The sequence below is a fragment of the Aythya marila genome (assembly GCF_965140915.1).
Source record: "Aythya marila genome assembly, chromosome: 4".
NCBI classification, from domain to species: Eukaryota; Metazoa; Chordata; class Aves; order Anseriformes; family Anatidae; genus Aythya; species Aythya marila.
In genome coordinates, this window is record NC_139045.1 from 58623781 (window position 1) to 58643782 (window position 20002).

Here is a 20002-nt window from a genome sequence, read left to right on the forward strand (position 1 = left end):
TCTTTACAGCAAAACACTATAAAACATGTTCCATTTGCATTGATCTGCTGAGCTCCATTGTATGGTTAAAAATACAAAACAAAACTCTGTAGCCATGTTTGAAATACACATTTCCTGGAAGTGTCTGCACTCTCTTTTCATTCTTGCTCAGAAAGTAATGGAAAGCGCATTGCCTGGCTTAGAAAAAGAAGTCTTGGACAGCACCGTCCCCTGGAGTGTTTAAGGATGAACTGGATAATCTAGGACAACTCCCTAATCTCAGTTCCTAACTCAGGAAAATACATATGTGTTCATTTAATTTTAAGCATATATAATTCTAAATTACATTAGGACAGATAAAATGAAAGAATTGCAATTCTGTCAATCAGACAGAAGCAAGTTTTTAAAATGTAGCACAAAAGGTACCTTTCTGAAGAGTAATAATTTCCTGAACGGTGGCTGGAGTTAGCTGTTACTTTACACAGGTGTCCTGGGTTATCCGTTACAAAGTCAAAAGAATTTTTATGATTTCTACAGGAAATGTTGAGACATATTCTACCCTCAGAAAAATAATTGGAAGATGTTGCTTTGGTTCCCAGGTTTTACTAGAGTGGGCTGTTGACCTTCCTGGAATTTCATTTCACCATAGTGAAGTAATGTACTGTAGTTATGTGAAAAATCATGGTAGTTAGCAACGTTGTTAGTCTTGAAATACTTAAATCTGTTTCACTTCTACTCCCTACTTCGTGACTTTCACTAATATTTAGTTGTAAGTGCAATGGTTCATTACAGTTGTAGTAGCCCTATTGTTCACTTCGGTTTCAGTTGCAGAACCACATTTCATGCAAAATGTATTAGTTATGCTTACAAGAATGTATTATACATACATTAGCAATGGTTTACTAAGTTAATGAACTGTGGAGACAAAGAGTCATTGCAGTCAAGTTGTAGACTTGCCGTACTTCCTTGCATTCAAGTTCTGTGTACCACAGAGGTTGCTTTGGTAGCGCTCGTTTATTTTTTTTGGACTTCCTTTATTCAGGTTTTTATCTGCTAATTTCTGTAGGTTTTTGACAGTGCCAGTCTTTTGACTTTTCATTTTTATGTCAAAATCTTTTTGATTTTTATCAAAAAAGTCTTTTGATTTTTATCTCTTGATCTTTTCTGACAGAATCTACAGAGAAAGAGGCGGGTATCATGGAGGAAGGGGAGGGGCAGAAATAATGTTGAAGATTAATGGCAATGCATTAGTATTGTTGCTATTGTTGTCACAGAACTTTGGTGTCTCAAACTCTATATACTCTCGCTCCCAGTAATAGTTGTATTATATTAAGTTGACGTAGAACAGGTCTTGCTTTTTAACGTATTGTAATGTGTATGCCTTGTTAATGAACTTTGTGTGCTTAGAAATATTCTATTCCTTCTTTTTTTCTTTTTTTCCCTTAGGCCTAACTCCACCTACAACCCCTCCTCATAAAGCCAACCAGGATAATCCTTTTAGGACTTCACCTAAGCCGAAGTCATCATGCAAGACTGTTGTACCACCTTCAAAAAAGCCCCGCTATAGTGAGTCTTCCGGTTCTCAAGGAAACAACCCGATCAAGAAGGGTCCAGAACAGTCTGAGCTGTATGCACAGCTTAGCAAGACTACAGTACCGTCCAGTGGACATGAGGAGAGAAAGACAAAACGGCCCAGTTTGCGGCTGTTTGGTGACCATGACTACTGTCAATCTGTGAATTCAAAATCGGAAATACACATTAAAATATCCCAGGAACTTCAGGACTCCAGACAACTAGAATTTAAGGATTCTTCACCTGGGTGGCAGTGTCAGATTTGTTCTTCTATAGAACAAGACCAGTATTTCAAGAAAGAGACTTTACAGACAAGTCAGCAGGGATGCCTCAGTAATAACAGAAAACAGCTCCAAGACCAGGAAATTCGGGCTGAACTGAATAAGCATTTTGGTCACCCCAGCCAAGCTGTTTTTGATGAAGAAGCAGATAAGACCAGTGAACTAAGGGACAGTGATTACAGTAATGAACAATTTTCCAAACTACCTATGTTTATAAATTCAGGACTAGCAATGGATGGTCTCTTTGATGACAGTGAAGATGAAAGTGATAAACTATGCTACCCTTGGGATGGGACACAAGCCTATTCATTATTTGATGTATCGCCTTCTTGCTCTTCTTTTAACTCTCCATGCAGAGATTCAGTGTCTCCACCCAAATCCTTATTTTCTCAAAGATCCCAAAGGACACGCTCTAGATCAAGGTCCTTTCCTCAACGCAGGTCTTGTTCCCGTTCTCCATATTCCCGATCGAGATCAAGGTCGCCCTGTAGTAGATCCTCTTCAAGGTACAGTGCAGCAAATTCATATATCATTATTGTAGGTAGTAAGAAGGAAAACAGCAAAAACAGAGTGACTTGAAGGAAAGAAATTAAAAAAGAAAGAAATAATCCAGTGCAACTCTTTTTATTGCCCCTGAACTGATTAACTCTGAAGGTTACAGGATTGCTACAGAAACACTTGTTGCCATTATCCTTTGAATTTGCTAAATTTACCCTTTCTGAGTGGAGCCAGTCAGGTCAGAGGCAGAGCAATTGGTGAGAGATGTACCCAACTAACCTTTCCCATTATCTGCAAGCTGCCCGGTGGCAATCTAACTGCAGTCCCTATCAGATGAAGTTGACAGTGGCTGACTCTGCTCTGTGTTAGCCTCAATAAGGAACATTACAGAAAGGGGCAAAATCACTTGAGGCCCCTTAGTTGACTAGGAGATCACAAACTGCCACTGGAAATTTTCACTGGTAGCATAGAAGAAATTGTAAGTTCAGGTAAGAGGTAGCTGAGGAGAAAATGGTGTAAATAGATTCAAAGTGAATGACAGAGGTAAATGTTTTTTCTTCCTGCAGATCTTGTCACTGTTATGAGTCCAGCCACTGCAGACACCGAGCATACAGAAGTTCTCCCTTACGTGCAAGATCGCGATCCAGATCACCGTACAGTCGCAGACCCAGGTAGTGCATTTAGTGCACATTTGGTTTGCTTTTCGGAGTTGTCAAGAGATAATGAAGCATTCCAGAAATTGTATTACTAAATTTACATTAACAAATGCAGGTGCTTGATTTAATGACTAAGTTATGTTTCCTAGATATGACAGCTATGAGGAATATCAGCATGAAAGGCTGAAGAGGGAAGAATACCGCAAAGAGTATGAAAAACGGGAATCTGAAAGGGCCAAACAAAGAGAGAGACAGAGGCAAAAAGCAATTGTAAGCATTGTGAAGATAACTTTCATTTTGAAATAGGTTTCTATTTCTTTTTGTAGATTTCTAAAGCTAGAACTGAGACTTTATTCTCTTTCTTCTTTATAATGAAACAAAATACAAAAATGTGCATATGTGTATTTCTTAGCATTTTGAACTTTAGGCAAATATGTATTTTCATAATGTTTGTGTTTTGCTTATACACTACTAATTTTTTCAGGTTTTGTAAATTGCAACTCTCCAAGTTACTCATCAGGAAAAAAAAATGATTTTCTAGAAAAAGATTTCATCCCAGACAACAAAGAATTAAATATGACCCAGCCTATTCCTTATACTGATCTATCAGTGAACCTACAGCTTATACTATATGTCACTTACCAGAGTGTCAGTAGTCAATGTCTAGTTTCTGTTTCTTTGTGTTCTTTGTGGAAGCAATATAAAGAGTCAGTCAGCTTACGTACTGATCACTCAACATTTGTAGTAGCTGTAATTGTCTATACAGAGGGTATAAAAGAATTTGAAACAGAGGTCCAAAGGCACGATTTAATTTTTCTTTTCTGCCTATGACACAGTTATTTCTAAGTTATTTTTACCAAAATAAATAGTCTGAATACGTGACACCATTTTAAAATGTCACTTAATACTGGCCCTTTCATAATGAATATATGTTATTTAATTATTTTGTTCATCAATGTTCTATGCAAAATGACTGAAAATACCTGAGGCAAAGGAAATACCCATGGGAGCATCAGCAACTCCCATGGCTGTTGTAGCAGTATGACAGAAGAATGCCTACTAAATGGACAGGTGGCTTTTGCCCCTTTTTAGTTCCCTATTGGCAACTGCATGATGGGTTTGATAAATTGGGAGCTGCTGTAAGTCTGAATTCCCCTTGTTAAGCCCTTCTGGTGGGCTCCCTTTACTGCTGCTCTGGCCATCCTCTTACTCCTCCATGAACTGGTGCAGACTGGGATACTTCATCTTTGTTCCCACATTTCTTCTTAGTATTCTGTCCAAAGCTCACCAAAATGAATAGTCTCTTCCCAGTGCCTTTAGTGGACTTTGTAGTAAAAAGGTGATATGTCACACACTCTGCAGCATTTCTCCAAATACACCAACAGACCTGGGAGTGCACAGAGGTTGACAGAGACTTGTGTAGTCTATGGCAACAAGAAGTTCAGGGAGGGAATAGGCACCTTTAGTTTGTGAGTTTTGTCTCTGCTACCATTGTTCTTAGTGCGCTTGATCAAATGATTTCGCTTTTCTCTGCATCAGGTGTCCTATCCACAAAATGTGTTCGATACCTGTATTTTGTAAAGCATGAAATATAGCGCCATAACATGTTCTGATCTAAAACTCAGGGAAGGCAATGGAAGGATTTTGCATGGCTTCAGAAAGGGCTATATTTAAGTCAATTGTTGCTGTTAGTTTTAAAATATCTAGTTTCCATCTGCTTAGAGATGAACACTAACTCCCAGCAATAGTAACTTACACTGGCTGTTCTCTCTTAAATCTAAGACAAATTAGATATTCAAGTAGACCTCTGTCATGCATGTATCTTACTACTTTTCAATTACTATACCTTACTGGCATAAATAAACCTGAATCCTGCTGAAAAGTAGAAAATTTGATTTAGTTTAAAACAGCAAATTTTTGGCTATTAGCTAATCAAGAAAAAGGTAGGAAAGAAAAGAAACTTTAAAAGCTATAGTTAGGCTGCACCATAACTTCCTCTATGTTAAGAATTTTAGGCTCTTCTAAACCAAGGATGAATTTATTTTCTCTTCTAAAGTGAGCATTGTCATGTTAATTAACTTCATTAATGAAATTGTGTATTAATAAACATAAATAAATTAGAACTGAAATGGTCTAATGGGGTGGCAAATCATATATTTATAAAATATCAATAAATAGAACAGAAAAAAACTTGAAATCCAGTCACCTGTGTAAGAGCTGCATGAGATGTAGATGAAGTTGTACTAACTCCTTTCTCCAAAGTCTATCAGCACTTTTACTTTAAAAATCTGTATTGAATAATGCCAGTTTATTCCCTGTGCAAATCAATGTTGGTTAGGAGACATCAGAGAAAAGGAAGACTAGATCCTATGAAATCAGTGATAAAATGTGTACTAATTTAACAAAGGTGCTATTTTTGTCCAGCATTCTCTGTCCCCTTTCTTACTGCTTTTGGTTATGGGTCTCCTCTGTGCCACTCTTTTCTTTCTTGAGGTGTTCATCTCATTTACTGTTCAGCTGCAAGAAACCCTTCTCTCTTTCCTTGAACTCTTTCTACAGTTTGATAAGTTCAGATTTCCATAAATTCTGCATTGGAGATTTTTTTCCTTTCTTTCTAGTTCATCCTTATGCTGCAAGAACAAGACCACATACCTCCAAACAGTGTTAACAGAGCACCCCAAGGTTTGGTCAGTACTAATGCCTCAGGTGTTGTTACAAATGGGAAGGTGGCTTTTCTTCATGAGAAGCACCATGCTAAGATCTCAGGAGTTAGTTGTAGAAAAGATGCACAAAGCGAAGGGAACAGAAATCATGACTGAACTAGAAGCCATCAGGTCTTATTGGTTCAATATCTAGAATTAGTCTCAATGTGACAACAAGAGTGTGAAACTGAGGAAAAAGAAATGAGAAAAAAAAAATCACATATTTTAATCTGTCAAAACCATATGTGTAGCAGTGCCCTCTGATTGTGCAAGCAGCTTGTATTTTGGCAGATGCGAAGGCATGTTGGCAGACTGCTGGAGAGGCTTGTTTTAGAAGCGTGTGTTCATGCTACCAGGCAAAGGCGTGTTTAAATGGCTGCCCGTTCAGTCGTGCACACAACACATTTGCTGCAGTTGCTTCAGATCAGCTGAAAGCCTGGGCTAGCATTTCCCTATATGGATTCCTGAAGTCATATCTGGACTTGCAGCTATATGACTTCAAGAGGTTCTGTGGTACTTTTCTTTCTTTTCTTCTCTATCTTCCCTTCCCCCGTGACTGGAGATTCAGTGTCTTTTCTGTGGATTAGGGTCTTAACTTTGGGCAGTTGCACCTGAAAAATATGTCATTTCTTCAATATGTCGCAAGTCATTTCTGAGTTAGAAAGTCAGAATATTTTTGTCATTCATTTATTTATATTTTTGATCGTGATGCTAATGAAACAGATTTTAGCATAATTTAGTTTGATGTTGGCATCACTTGTTTCACTGGGTCCCCATTTCATTTTGGAACGGGTACTCACTGAAGAGAAGGCCGGTTTGCCACCAAGACTCACTAACCAGGTCATAGCAGAGACACATTTATTCATCACGAAACTCCAGAAACAACTGTGGGACAGGACAGGCTACTCAGGGCTTTGTAGAAATTGGGATCCAACCCGTAGCCAAGGCAGATCACAGTGATTTGCCAAGAAGACTGAGGACTGCTTTTTTTCTTCCTATACACCCCACGAAATTTCCGAGGTATGCAGGCTTTTGCTGCAGCAGCTCATTAGACCATGCAGCAAATATTTTCCAAGGCATGGCTTCAGAAATACAGTTAGCACATTTCAATTCTGGAGTCTGACAAGCAGGCAACAATGCTTGAGTGGAGTTAGTGGGTTAGTAGCAATTTCGAGAGAGGTTACAGTGAGTGCTGTAACTCACCAAAGCACTGCAACAGCTCAGTGGTGTAGGGTCTGTGAGCACTGGGAGCAGAGCTCAGTGAGCCTGAAAGCATGGCAGAGCTGCAAGGCTGGTGGAGCACACCCAGAGTGCTCCTCGGGCACTGAAGCACTTTGGTTAAAGGAGTTTTTGGTTCCCCACTGAAGTGGTGCATCAGGGCTGGAAGGTTAGATGGATGCATAGCCTGGGGTGTTGAACCTGCACTGCTCTGCCTCTATGGCTGTGCTACTGACTTAGTGTCCCATCCTCCCTATAGCTTCATTTACTGCGGGGACTGGCTGCTGCCAGGAGGTATAACAAAATCCGCTTTTGTACCTGCGTAGGAAATTCCTATTAGCACTACTGTTTTTCATTTCTAAGTGCTGACAGCCTACATGAGGCAAGTATCAAGAGTCCCTGTCCCAGAGAGCCTACAGATGCAAGAAGATAAATGCTCTGTGAGGCCACTGCAGTGGAAAGAAAGACATGGTTTCAAAGAAAATAAATTGCTCTACAACAGGAAAGCAGGAGAAAGGTGGTTTCCTAAATGAGTGCTTGGGTTCTCTGATGTCTAAAACCAGACTCAGCCTCTAATGGAGTCAGTTCCCACTAATGAAGGAGCCAATGCACATTGGTAATTTAGTTTGGATCTTTTTGTCGTTGCTCATCTTGATGGCTCTGATCAGAGGCATTCTACCTTTGCTGTATGAGTTGCTGAAAATGTATCAAATGAATTATCTAAATCTTGAGTTTTACTGATTTATCACTATTTTTTGATCAGTCACCATGGAGAGTGGCAGAACTTTTTCAATCCTCAGCCACACAGCAATATTTGAGAATATCATACACTGTTCTTTCTTCCTTTTCCAATTTTTTTCCTCCTTTTGCCATTCGTACTTGTACACAGGTCATACATAGTCCTCAATTCTTCTTTAATACAGAATCTAAAGCAATTTTTTCTTCTTAGCATGTCAAAATCTAAAGTTTTACTGGCTCTTCCATTCATAGCATTTCTTTTTTAAACTCTGCCCACTCCCATTGCACTTTGAAAATGTTTTTGACCTCCAGCTATAAGGATGAACATCTTCATTGCTTTGTACTGAACGAGGAGATGAGGCACCGGGCATGGAAGGCAACACGGGCAGGGGGCTTACACCCAGCCAGGCACTCATGCTGGAGGAAGCAGCAGAGCCTTTGACAAGCCTGTGGCAGACCTCAGCTTCAAAATAACCCCTGATTTTTTTCTCTCAGCTTCACACAGAGCATTATCTGGCTCTTGGGAAACTAGGTATGCACCAGAAATGTGCAGACAAAAGGTGGCAGGGAGAATGAGGACAGCAGCACAGTGTGGTGTCACCTCTGGAGTGGTTGCCTGCACTTTCCACAGAGCCGGCTTAGCAGCATCCCAGGGTGCGGCGAGGAGAGGCATGCAAAGGAAACAAATGTTGGGTGAAGAAGCCTGGTATAAATAACACGTGAATACTAATAACGTCTATTAGTCTGGGCTTTTGTGAAAGTAAAGATGAAGCATGAGGAAGGGAAAATAAAATAGAATTTTGGAGGAACCTTTTGCAAGACAAAAAAATCCTTAGCATCAGAGAATGTTTTGAGGGGTTTGTATCCTTAAAACTACTATATCCTGGTATTTTCTCCAGTTTAGGCATGCTAATGCTTTAGTATTTTCATTTGAGACTTGAAACACTGCTTTTCAGTCTGAGACTGTCTGCCACATCTGACTATTCAAGTGTTCTTACTGCCAGGAAGAAAGAGCAAAATTAAGAAGAAGGAGCTTTAGATAGAGCAGAAGAAGACAGATATTGGGCTTGGGGAAGCTGGCCAGGCTCTTTTTTTTTCCTTTGTTTACCTGGCAAAGCAGGTACTGCAGGAACTACATATGCTTAAAGCTTATGTCGCAAAGTAAATCATCTGCATTTTTGGGAGGGAAATACAAATGCTATCATGTGGAGTTTCCTGCGGGTTCCCTCTGCCCACATTAAATTGATAACAAAAGCTTTTCTCTGCAGTCCTCTAGGTTCCCAAGTCGTATATCATCTCCTCTAACAAGTGCAGTAAAAAGCATACTTAATATGCACATACAGACGTATACATGTAACTTACGATAAAATAAAGGTCTTTAACATTTAGAGGTATGTTGTAATCTTGTTAGGCTTCTATAGCTCTTATTATTAATGAGAATAAAAGTCAGGTGTCTCTGTGAATACAAATACACTTTTTTTCATAATTGCTTTAAATAAACTGAAATTAACCAAGACAAAGACAGTGCTGTACAGAGCCTGTGTTCTCTAATATCTTATACCATCATCGCTCTCTGCTTAAAAAAATACTTGAATGAACATCTCCTCATGTGTGCACACTGGAGGACATATGGTGCATTTCAGCTTTAAATTTGAATTTCCTTAATTTTGCAGGTTTAACTTATTCCCTTAATGATAGTTTAACAGGCTTTTTTTTTAATTGTTCACTTTTGTTTTATTACAGTTGTCTTAAAGGGATATTAGATATATAAAAGTTATTAGAGGGATAAAAGAAGGAAAAATTGCACAGGCATGCACAGTCTTATGGAAGAGCGTGCAATAGTTATTTCCATCACACTGTAATATAACAATCTCCATGTCAGTGAGTGAAACATTATGTTTTTTCAGTTGAGATGTATTATCTCAGCTAAAGTATATTAGACAGTCTGCTATGTTATGTTCTGCTCCATCTGGTCAGTCATTTAGGTTCAATAGCAAGTATCAATGGAATTGTTTCTTATCAAGTGTTTCAATGCGGTTAAATCCTTGATTTGGTAAAACAGTCTGAAAAAGTAATTACTGTGCATATGCAGATTTTCCTGGTTTTGAAGTTTATGGCACCCAACCATACTGAAACTAAGCAGAATTAGAATGGGGAAAATGGAAGAAATGCAGATTTCTGTTGCGTGCTGTCTGCATTCCCTCATTCATTCTCCCGTCAGGAGAGTCAGGGCTCTGGACTGGGACAGGGTACAGACAGAGCTAAAAAGCAGCAGCTGTCTGTAAAGTACCCCTCCTTCATAAATTTACGGCCACCTGTGAGTACACTTGCCCTTCTTTTAGCCGTGCTAGCTTTTCCAGGCTGTAGTGCAATGGCAAAGAGCAAGAGCAGCTTTTAGACCATGAACTTTAGAGGGCATAGCATTTTAAAAGAAGTGTCTGTCCCAGCAGGGTGATTGAGGAGTATTAAGCCTGTCACCTTGGTTCCTTGTATATTCAATAAAAGTAGTAGTTTCAAGCACCTAAATCTGATACTTCCCTGATCACATTGGTTAAGGAGAGCATATACGTACTTTGGTAGAGCAGTCAGGGTCTCCACTGGGCTGACCAAGGAGCTATAACGGACCTAGGTGGTTGCAGTGGACACTTTTTGTGCTATACTTTAGTGGGTAGGGCTTTTGTCCAAGAAGTGAATGCATTTGATTCTTGGATCTGTTTGCTAGGGCTTTGATCTTTTATCTTTCGTTTCACAGGAGCTTAGATGGACTGGATTCAGGCCCCTAAGATTTGTGGGGCCAAGAAAAGAGTAAGCAAAAATAGTTGACTTGGTATGCTAGGGAGGAGTTTCTCTTGGGAGGAAGGTATATTAGTTTCATCTTCCAACTGCAGGAATTTATTTATTTTGCATTAAACATGCATTAAACAGGTTCTGGGAGCAGAGTGCTGTCCTGGGAACAGGGAGCCAAGGTTTCATATGCCCATAACAACAGTTCTGATGGTCCCTTTATCTCAAATATGTGCTTGGACAAGTAAAGAAGAGGCATCAGGACTATATGTGTTTCCACATGTATTTTGGTCTGACCTCAGTCTTGCAGTCTAAGGTGTGACTATTGACTGTCTCCCAAGAATGACTGGTACCTTATGCCTCTGTGGGGACTCTTGGAAAACATACATTTTGTGCTATATCTGAACTGTAAGACTGCAAGCTACCTTTCTCTTCAGGCCAGGATGTTACTGAGCAGGAATGCAAGTCTATATTTAGGTCCCTAGAGCCTTTAGCATTGCAGAGTTGAGGTGCCATTAGCCTTTAGGCACCTCCAGGTTAAGATAGTCCTGAATTCTCAGCAGTCAGTATAGCTCCTTTGGAATTTGGCACCTAAATTCTATGCAAGTCTCAGGTGCCTGAGTTGATGGTTTAAACTGACATTGCTCCACTAACTGACAGCTTTACACCAGCTGAGAATTTGGTGGTGGAACAACTTAGGGGACAAATGTGTGGGTGAGTGCAGGGAATGAGCAGGAGGCCAACAGGGACAGGGTTCTTCAGGCCAGAGGCAATCAGAGACTGGAGGGCTGAACACCCAGCCCATCTGTAGCCAATTCTTATTTGCCCCGATTACCTTAAGGTCAGTGGTTTGAAGATCTCCTTTTGCCTTTTTTTTTTTTTTTTTCTTTTCTTGAACTCACTGAATGGCTTTGGCCTTGGTAAAGTGCTAATCCAAATATTCACAAAGCAACTTTTCCAGGGTTTCCTAGTCTCTCTGTCATTCTGCTGAGCATTTTCACTCAGGAAGGAATGATATGACCACAACTTGATTGTTTTGAAAATATCTGTGTTGTTTTGCTCCAAGTGTCAAAGGAATATGCAAAGGAACAGGAAAAGCTGTAAAAACAGGGAATTCAGTCAGGTTCTTTTTCCTAAGAAAGGTAATGGTGGCCACAGGACACATATTATATTATTTTTCTCCCTTCTCCACAGTATTTATTTTAATAAAAGTCATCCTCTGGACTCCTAGCAGTGTTCCCTCTATTTAAGGTACGGATTGTGATGGAACTGCCAATTGCAGGATGAGTCAGCTAATGAGTCATATGAACTTATAATGTTACGTTTATAACCCATTTTGTCAATGTTCATGGTACATTTATGCAGTTACTGTGTTACTTCATAGTACTCCACAACTAAGATGGCTTTTGCCCATTGTTGTACATATTGCAAGAGAAGGGGAGTCCCTGGTTCTGAAGTTTGCAGTCTTAAAGGGCAAGTGGTGAGAAGACTGGGAGGGAAGAAGATGCAATAGGATAAGAAGGGTCTATCAGTGTGTAGCAGAACACAGCAAAACCTTCCAGGAGTATGTCACCTGGCAAAGCTGGCATCATTTAAATACTTCAAATGCTTTCCAGGAGAGAACTATTTCACTCACTAGCAAGATGCAGTAGGTCTTCCACAAGTGACTTCTACTATAATTATGCATCCTTTTCACATCCGTGTGTGTATATGTATGTATGTGTAAGTTCATCTGTATTACACATTCGGTAAAAATATATGTTCCCTGTTGCTCTTTATCAACAGGAAGAACGTCGTGTGATTTATGTGAGTAAAATCAGACCTGACACAACCCGAACAGAACTGAGGGACCGGTTTGAAGTTTTTGGTGAAATCGAGGAGTGCACAGTAAATTTGCAGGATGATGGGTGAGAACTTTTGAGATTACTTCTTGTTTGGGAGCTGCCATATGTAAAAAATTATGGCAGTGAGATTACTGGTATGGGAGTTACCAATGTAAGTACTGTGACAGATGACATGCTGAGTTCAAAACCTTATTTATTTTCTTTCATCCTTATTTATTAATCTTGCTAGTTGAGATTTCCTGTCCCAGAAATAAGTATTTAGCTGCCTGACAGGACAATCATGCTGATAAATGGATGTTGTACTTCTGGCATTTCCATTGCTGGATCTCCTGCAAGTTCTTGCTTTCAGGAAGGGGTTACGCTAATGTGTGTTAACTCTTCTTAGCTTTCCTTCACAACTGTATTTTTCAATTACAGAGACAGCTATGGTTTCATCACCTACCGCTACACTTGTGATGCCTTTGCTGCTCTTGAGAATGGATACACTTTACGCAGGTCAAATGAACCTGACTTTGAGCTGTACTTTTGTGGACGCAAGCAATTTTGCAAGTCTAACTATGCAGACCTAGGTAGGTATTTTGTTCTAGTGAATTAAAGTACGTAACTGGTACCTCATACTTCAGGAGAAATTAAGGTTTGCTTGGTTTTTGTTTGCTGCTTGTATTTAAATGGTGTGAGGAGTTTAAAAAAGATGTTTTTTTTTGCTTGCTGCAAGAAGTTTAAAAGTTTACTAATCTGAACTCTACATTGAGTTGACTTTTTCCAGATATTTCAGACTGTGAAATATTTTTTTAAGCTCATTTCCATCATTATAAAAACAAATGCCCAGTATTCAATAGTACATTGCCATGCTGAAATGATAACACTGCAGAAACTTGCTGGTTTATTATCCTTTGCTGAACAATGGCTTCTTGGGTCTAATTCTTGATTTATTTAAATGACCCCTAAACAGCATCAAGTAGATGCCTCATCTCCCCAAAAAATCGCTATGATTCTTAACTTTGCTGTGAATTGTGCTGTAGAACTTGCCAGAGACACTCCTTAAATGTGGTTCATAGTTGATTAGGTTTGAAAGCTAGAAGGGTTCATGACCAAGTTTGACCCATAGTATAGCAAAGGACACAGGTCTCAACTGGTGGCTCCCACATTCTCCATAACCATCTGTCTATGAATGTGTCTCTTTTCAGTGACTTCCAGTCATGACGTGAGAGGGTCCAGCCAGTGGAGAGCTTGGCAAAAAGCCAAGCCCTGGTGTTTGGTGTCCCACTGATGGGGGACAGTGTGCACACTAATCTCCAGTCCCAAATGTGCACACCAACAGTGATAACTCACCTGCATCTCCCCCAGTTCTGTTTGGGCTTAAATGTGTGGTTCTGCCCTATGTTCTGTGTGTGATACTTCCCCTTGAAAGGATATTTGGAGGTGTTCAGAGTCTTAGAGGAATACTGTTGTTATGTATGTGCATAAAGAGACCACTCAGACTTCCAAAACATCCTCTGTGAAATTGTATTGTAAACTTACCTCTTATTTAATTACCTTGTAAAGTGTTCATTAAATGTTAAAGCTGTCCTGATACCTATATAAATAGTCTAAAAGTGTGGGGGGTGCTCTTTTCTGAATAAAATAGCAAGGGACAATTTGCCGTTGAATCTATATTAATCAGATATTGTGTTTTTTATGAATAAATGACCACAGTCATTAAAATCTCTGCATAACCCTGTAACACAGTGCTAATGAAATTTTGTATCTGCTGCCCTTGGCTTTGTACAATGAAGGAAGTGAATACAAATACATTTTTTCAAACCAATTGATGTCTTTTCAGAATAAATGATAAAGATGATACACATTGTTCACAATGAATATGCTATAATTCACTTCAGTGGCTAAACAGATAATGTAAAGCTAAGAAAAGGCAATTGACTACTGAAGAGATATAAGGTTGATGCTGAAAATATAAAAGGTAGCAAGGCATTTGTCGAAATGCAGGCTGATAAAAACAGTAAAAACAGATTGAAGTCTTGACTTGATTTGACTTATCTTCAGCAGTGGAAGCCAGGGTTGTCTCTGTATCTCAGAAAATCTGGGGTTTAAAATAAGTTGTCTGAAGGAAACCCTTTTGGAACATTATTCATCACTGGGAGTATTCCCTGGCAGATCTTTCCAGAGTGAGTGGGATTCCCAGAGAATCTCTGAGCAGAGTATTTTCACTTTGTCCTGCTGACAGCTTGAGCTTCTCTACTTCAGACTGCATTCTCTGTATTTCACGGAGTATCTGATAGAGCTACATAGGCAGGATGAACTTTAAAATTCATGAGCTAGTATGAGGATGGAGAGAATTAATCAGCCTTGGGTTGAGTATAGAAGAAAGAAAACACTTGAAAATAGTAGTCAGAAGTTTAACACCTCTCCTCAGTGAGAAGATATTGTCTTAACAAAACTTGTAATGAACATTTAATTCACAGTGTGTCTTATAGTGGTAGATGGGGAGTTCTGATTAATTCAACACAAGAAATGGCAAGAAAAGGGCACTCTCATAAAGGAACTGTGACATAGGTACCAGGGAGAGCCAGTGTTGAGCAGGAATTACTCCAAAAGGAAATTCAGTGCTTGCAGTCACATCAATAATTGCTGTAGTGGAACTATATGGCCACAAAGGTACCATCCCTCCTCTGCTCGAGGAACAGACTGATGTCTGTCTAAACAACTATCAACACTGGAGCAGGTATTATAGATCCCACCTAAAACACACATTCCACAGGGTCTGAACCACTATTCTTGCTGTTACACTTATGTTACAAAGATCTGGGGATGCCACCTGAGATTGCTTGTACAGCAGCGTGGAGACTTTGCCCTCAGTTGTTTGGTTTGCTGAACAAGCAAACCAAAACAATCAGAGCAGAAGCGAAAAGAAAGATTGAGAGAGGTGTAGTGATATGCATTAGGCCCTGCACCAGGTCAGCCAGGAGCAGCAGTGTCCCTTGCGTGTCACCCCGCAGCCTGTGCTGGCTTTCTGCACAGCCGCTGCTATCACCTCTCTTGGGAGAAGTAAGTTAGGGGTATTGCGTCTTGCAAAACCATGGTGGAGTTTTTGGTAAAGCACCTGTCAAGATTACCTGGACTAGTTTTGGACTGATGATCTCCAGAGGTCCTTTCCAACCTCAACCATTCTGAGACTAGTGAGAGACCTCTGCATAGCAGTGTAGCAGTGTTCAGTCCTTAGAGAAGCTCTTTATAGTTCTCTCACCCTGTGTGGGAGATGTACTACATTTTTTAGGTCTTGATACTTATCAGAAAGCTCTGTCCATACCTAAAGCTTCTCTGATGGCCATTTCTGGGCTGTAAGCATACTGTTCCCACAAAGGTCTAATAATGGCAATTAGATGGTTTCTGCAGTGCTTTGTTCGTGCTACCATACAAAAAAATAATGTAGGCTCTCACCAGCACTTTATGCCTCTTAACTAAACTTGCATCTCTTTGGGTTTCAGATTCAAACTCAGATGATTTTGATCCTGCTTCCACTAAAAGCAAGTATGACTCCATGGATTTTGATAGTTTACTTAAAGAGGCACAGCGGAGCCTGCGCAGGTAACATGCATCACACCAGAGGAAAACGGAGGGATGGCGAATACCTCACGGACATCACGTCCTTCAATAATGGACAATTAAAAAGTCATACTTAGGAATTTCTCCTACTTTACACTCTCTGTTCTAAACCATGGTTTACATGAACACAGCTGCTCGAGAAGTGAGGAGGCGGAATGGCTATCCAGCAAGCACACGCGTGTCCATGGGTGTCAGCTTTGCTTTCGCGGGTGACCGGTGGTGGGGGAGCCCAGCGGTCCTCGTGCAGTCGAGGGCAAACCACATGTCATGGCAGCAGTTCCACAGAGATACACTTACAACATAGAACTTCAAAATGTGTACATAGTGCATTTTAACAAAACACAAACAAATTAAAAGAAAACAAATTTGAGAACTATGGCTGCTGATGTCTGAGAATCAGACACTGCATTTTTTTTTAAAATGAAGCTTCTTCTCACAACACAGTGATAATATGACAATCCAGAAGAAACCACAGGTCCCAGAAGTCTGCAATGTGTTTTAGTTTTGTTTTAAGATTTTTCTTCTCTTTTCTGTTTTTTTTTTTTTCTTTCTTTTTTTTTTTTTTTCTTGCAGAAGAGAAAATGAAAGGCTAAAGCTTCCCTAACATTTTGAAGTTTCATCTTTTAATTCTGACACCCATGTAAATGTCTACAACGTTGATCTTCCACAGCAAAGTTTTCAAAGCCTTGTTAATGGTCAAATGTGCAGCTTGTTCAGCGATTTATTCTAATGAGTGGACGTGGTGTTACATTATTAATGAGAGTTGGATATAACTATCTGGGTGTGTGCACAGATAGTTTATTTGCTACATTCTCTAAAGCAGTTGAGTATTTACAGATGTTAAATGGAGTATTTTTATTTATGTACATACTGTATGACAATGTTTTTTTTTGTTACAGCTATGCACTGTAAATGCAGCCTTCTTTTCAAAAACTGCTGAATTTTTCTTAATCAAGAATACTCAAATGTAATTATATGAGGTGAAACAATTATTGTACACTAACATATGTAGAAAGCTGAACTTAACGCTTATATATATTTGATTGTAAAAAAAAAAAGAGAGAAAAGCGTGTGGGTGAGGGTGTGCGCGTGTGTGTGTGTCTGAGTGCAAAAATGCTTTACACACATTCATCCCTCCTTTGGTGAGCTTATGTAAGAACTTTGTCACCACTTATCCTAGCCCAAAAGGTATTAACCACTTCTGCAGTATTTTTCCACATTTTTCTCATGGCTTGATTTTCTTTTGCAGTTTTATACACTGAATTTGTTAGGGAAATGAAATTTTCTCATCTAAATTTTTCTAGGAGATACCATAATTTTATGTAAAGTCTCTCAAATGGGTAATCATTAAGAAATGTTTTTATTTTATGTATCAACAGTAGTTTTGGAACTAGAGGTCAAAAATCTTTTTAAAATGCTATTTTGTTTTAATTTTTGTGATTTTAATTTGATAAAAATATGCTGAGGTACTAAGTACAGTATGATTTTTACAGTAATTCTGTGTCTAAACACTGTTGTTGAAGCCAGTAATCTTTTCATTGGCAGAGTTTAATGATGGTATTTATCTATATTTTTTACAGTTATGCATCCTGTATAAATACTGATCCTTCATTCCTTTGTTTACTAAAGAGACATATTTATCAGTTAAGATTATCCTATTTATTATAAATTATGAGATGACTAAAATAATAAAAGGCCAGTGGAAATTTTATACCTAGGATGCATGACGGTTGTCAGTTTGGAGTAAGTGCTTTGTTTGGAAATTCAGCTTTTGCAGAAGCAGTGGTTTTTTGTTGTTGTTGTTTTTTTTTTCTTCTTCTTTTTTTACTATGCACTAGCATGGCCTCAGATGTGCCCATGACATTGTTGCTGATGACATTGCTTCTGCTAAATTAAATATAAACTTCAGGAAAGAAAAAAAAAGAAAACACAACAGTAAACTACTACTATTCTGAGCATCAGAATTTCATCTGAACTTGGAGTCTCTAGACTGAATCAGCAAAGTTTGGAATTTGCTTGCGAATGTATAGATTTGGTATTCTATTACTGTTTGGCATTCATGACTCCTCTTAAAGGTATGGCACACCTAACTATTTAATCTCCTTTCCCACTCCCAATCTTAGAAAACTGATTCCACCCCCATGCCAGTGCAGTTGATTTTGATGGCTGCATTCATTTTATCACCAGCATATTGTGTTCTGAGAGATTCCACTGTCTATCCTGTCGGATGCTTGCTTGATTTTTTGGCTTCTTATTTCTCAGTAGATAGATAGCAATAAAAAAAGAAAAAAGAAAAAAAGAAAAGAACTTTTTCAGAGGTTCTGTGTTACAACTGTAACATTCTTTAATCTGCATAATTCTCGTTGTTGCTCTGTAGGTTAAAAATGCAGGTATTTTAACTTTGTGTGAATGCCAAACTAAAAGTTTACAATTTTCCTTTCTGGATTTTGAGTATCTTCTGTTGTAAAGAAAAATATTAAAAGCAATAAATTATTTTTAAGAAATCAATATTTAGTATATCATATTATGTGTTCAAGGACCAGACGCATTACCTATTTTGCCTTTAAATTTATGTGATTAAATTTAAAATACATTCTCTTTTGCCCTACATTGCTGACATGAATAAATTGGTGGGGATTTTTTGGGGTGGGAGGAGGGGGTGGGCTGTTTATTTTCCATCAAGCAGGCATAATGTCATGAGTCAATTTTTTTTTTTCACTGGCCTGGCAAGCATTCTTATCTTGAAGATGGCTTTCCTCTGTGGATTTACAGATTACATACGAAATTAATGTAGAGCTAAGATTGCTGAATAAAGCTATTTGTATCCTTTGTAGACACTGTAGTAGGTAACCCATCAAAATATAAACTCAGTGTTTCCTTTTCTCTCCCACCCCAGAACATTTCAAATTAGCACATGTGCCACATTGTCACTGGAGGCAAATTGCAGCATAGCTCTGTATGTCTTTTAGATGAAGATTGTACTGTTGCTTTCATGCTGTGGTAAGTACCACATCTGCAATACAGGTAACAGAACTGGTACTTAGAAACTATGGTCTTTTCTGGAGCTATAACAAAGTAATTCCTACATAAGGTAAAATGATCCAAATCCAAACAGAGGGAGCCTTAAATTGAGGAAAAATATCTGTGCTGAACTGCTCTGAAAAGCAGTTGGGCTGCCATCACCAAAAGCAGCATCAAGAAGAAAGTTTGTGCCTCTGGGGTATAATACTTGGGTCAGTTGAAAAAAAAAAAAAAAAAGGAAAAAAGAAAAGAAAAAGAAAACACACACCTTCTTCTGATCCCTTAAGATGTAAGCTTACAGTAGGTAATGATTATGTGTCCTTTTTGATGGCTGTAATGAGAACTTCAATCACTGTAGTATAAGATCTGATCTATACTGACCTAGAATAGCCATGTAATATGATGTGATGATTCTAAATTTGTACCTATGTGACAGACATTTTCAATAATGTGAACCACTGACCTGATGGAGCTACTGTAAAATTTGTACAGTAGGTGAACATGTAAAGCTATTGGTTGGACTATGCTGAACAGGGAAAGTGAGCTATTAGTTAAGCCCATGCTGGGCTATTTTCCACCTGCCAATTCTACATGTAATTTTGTGGTTTAATTCATTGTATGAAAATTCCTGTGATTTTTTTTTTTTAATGTGCAGTACACATCAGCCTCACTGAGCAAATAAAGGGAAACGAATGTTTCAAATCCACTTCTGTTTCTCTTTTTTATCAAAAGTGAAAGTCCCCCCTGCGATTGGTCATGGACTGGGTTTTCCATTACTCTTCCTAATGGTCACAGTTGATTTCAAATAGCCCAGGTCATGCCCACATTACTGCACTTTGGGCAGGGGATGGACCCACTAGTTTTAATAATTTAATATTAGAAAGGTGCTGCCTGCCTTTTGGCCACAAGTACTTGAGGCTGTTGAGGGGCTAACAGAAACTTTGTGGGAAAACTTTTGAAAAATGCTCAGTGGTGTGTTAAGAGTTACTGGCTCGAGTTACCAGAGGGTGGGGAACGCAAGGGTGTTTCTGCATGGCCATGTTTGGGTCCAACCTGTGCTGTCAGGGGCTGACAAGTCCAACATGGCTGGTGTCTTCCATTCTGAA

General features: G+C 39.0%; 1 protein-coding gene across 3 annotated transcripts in view; it reads left to right on the forward strand.

The window, feature by feature from the left end:
* PPARGC1A (PPARG coactivator 1 alpha) overlaps nt 1–18511 on the forward strand; it is a 359973-nt gene extending 341462 nt beyond the window's left edge. For all 3 annotated transcript variants that reach the window (XM_082758920.1, XM_082758921.1, XM_082758922.1), the window contains exons 8-13: nt 1426–2338; nt 2897–3001; nt 3136–3256; nt 12214–12335; nt 12690–12841; nt 15758–18511. In XM_082758920.1, coding sequence (XP_082615046.1) covers nt 1426–2338; nt 2897–3001; nt 3136–3256; nt 12214–12335; nt 12690–12841; nt 15758–15861 — 1517 coding nt within the window. In that variant the 3' untranslated portion in view covers nt 15862–18511. The remainder of the gene's footprint in view (nt 1–1425; nt 2339–2896; nt 3002–3135; nt 3257–12213; nt 12336–12689; nt 12842–15757) is intronic.
* Nucleotides 18512–20002: the final 1491 nt, after the last annotated feature.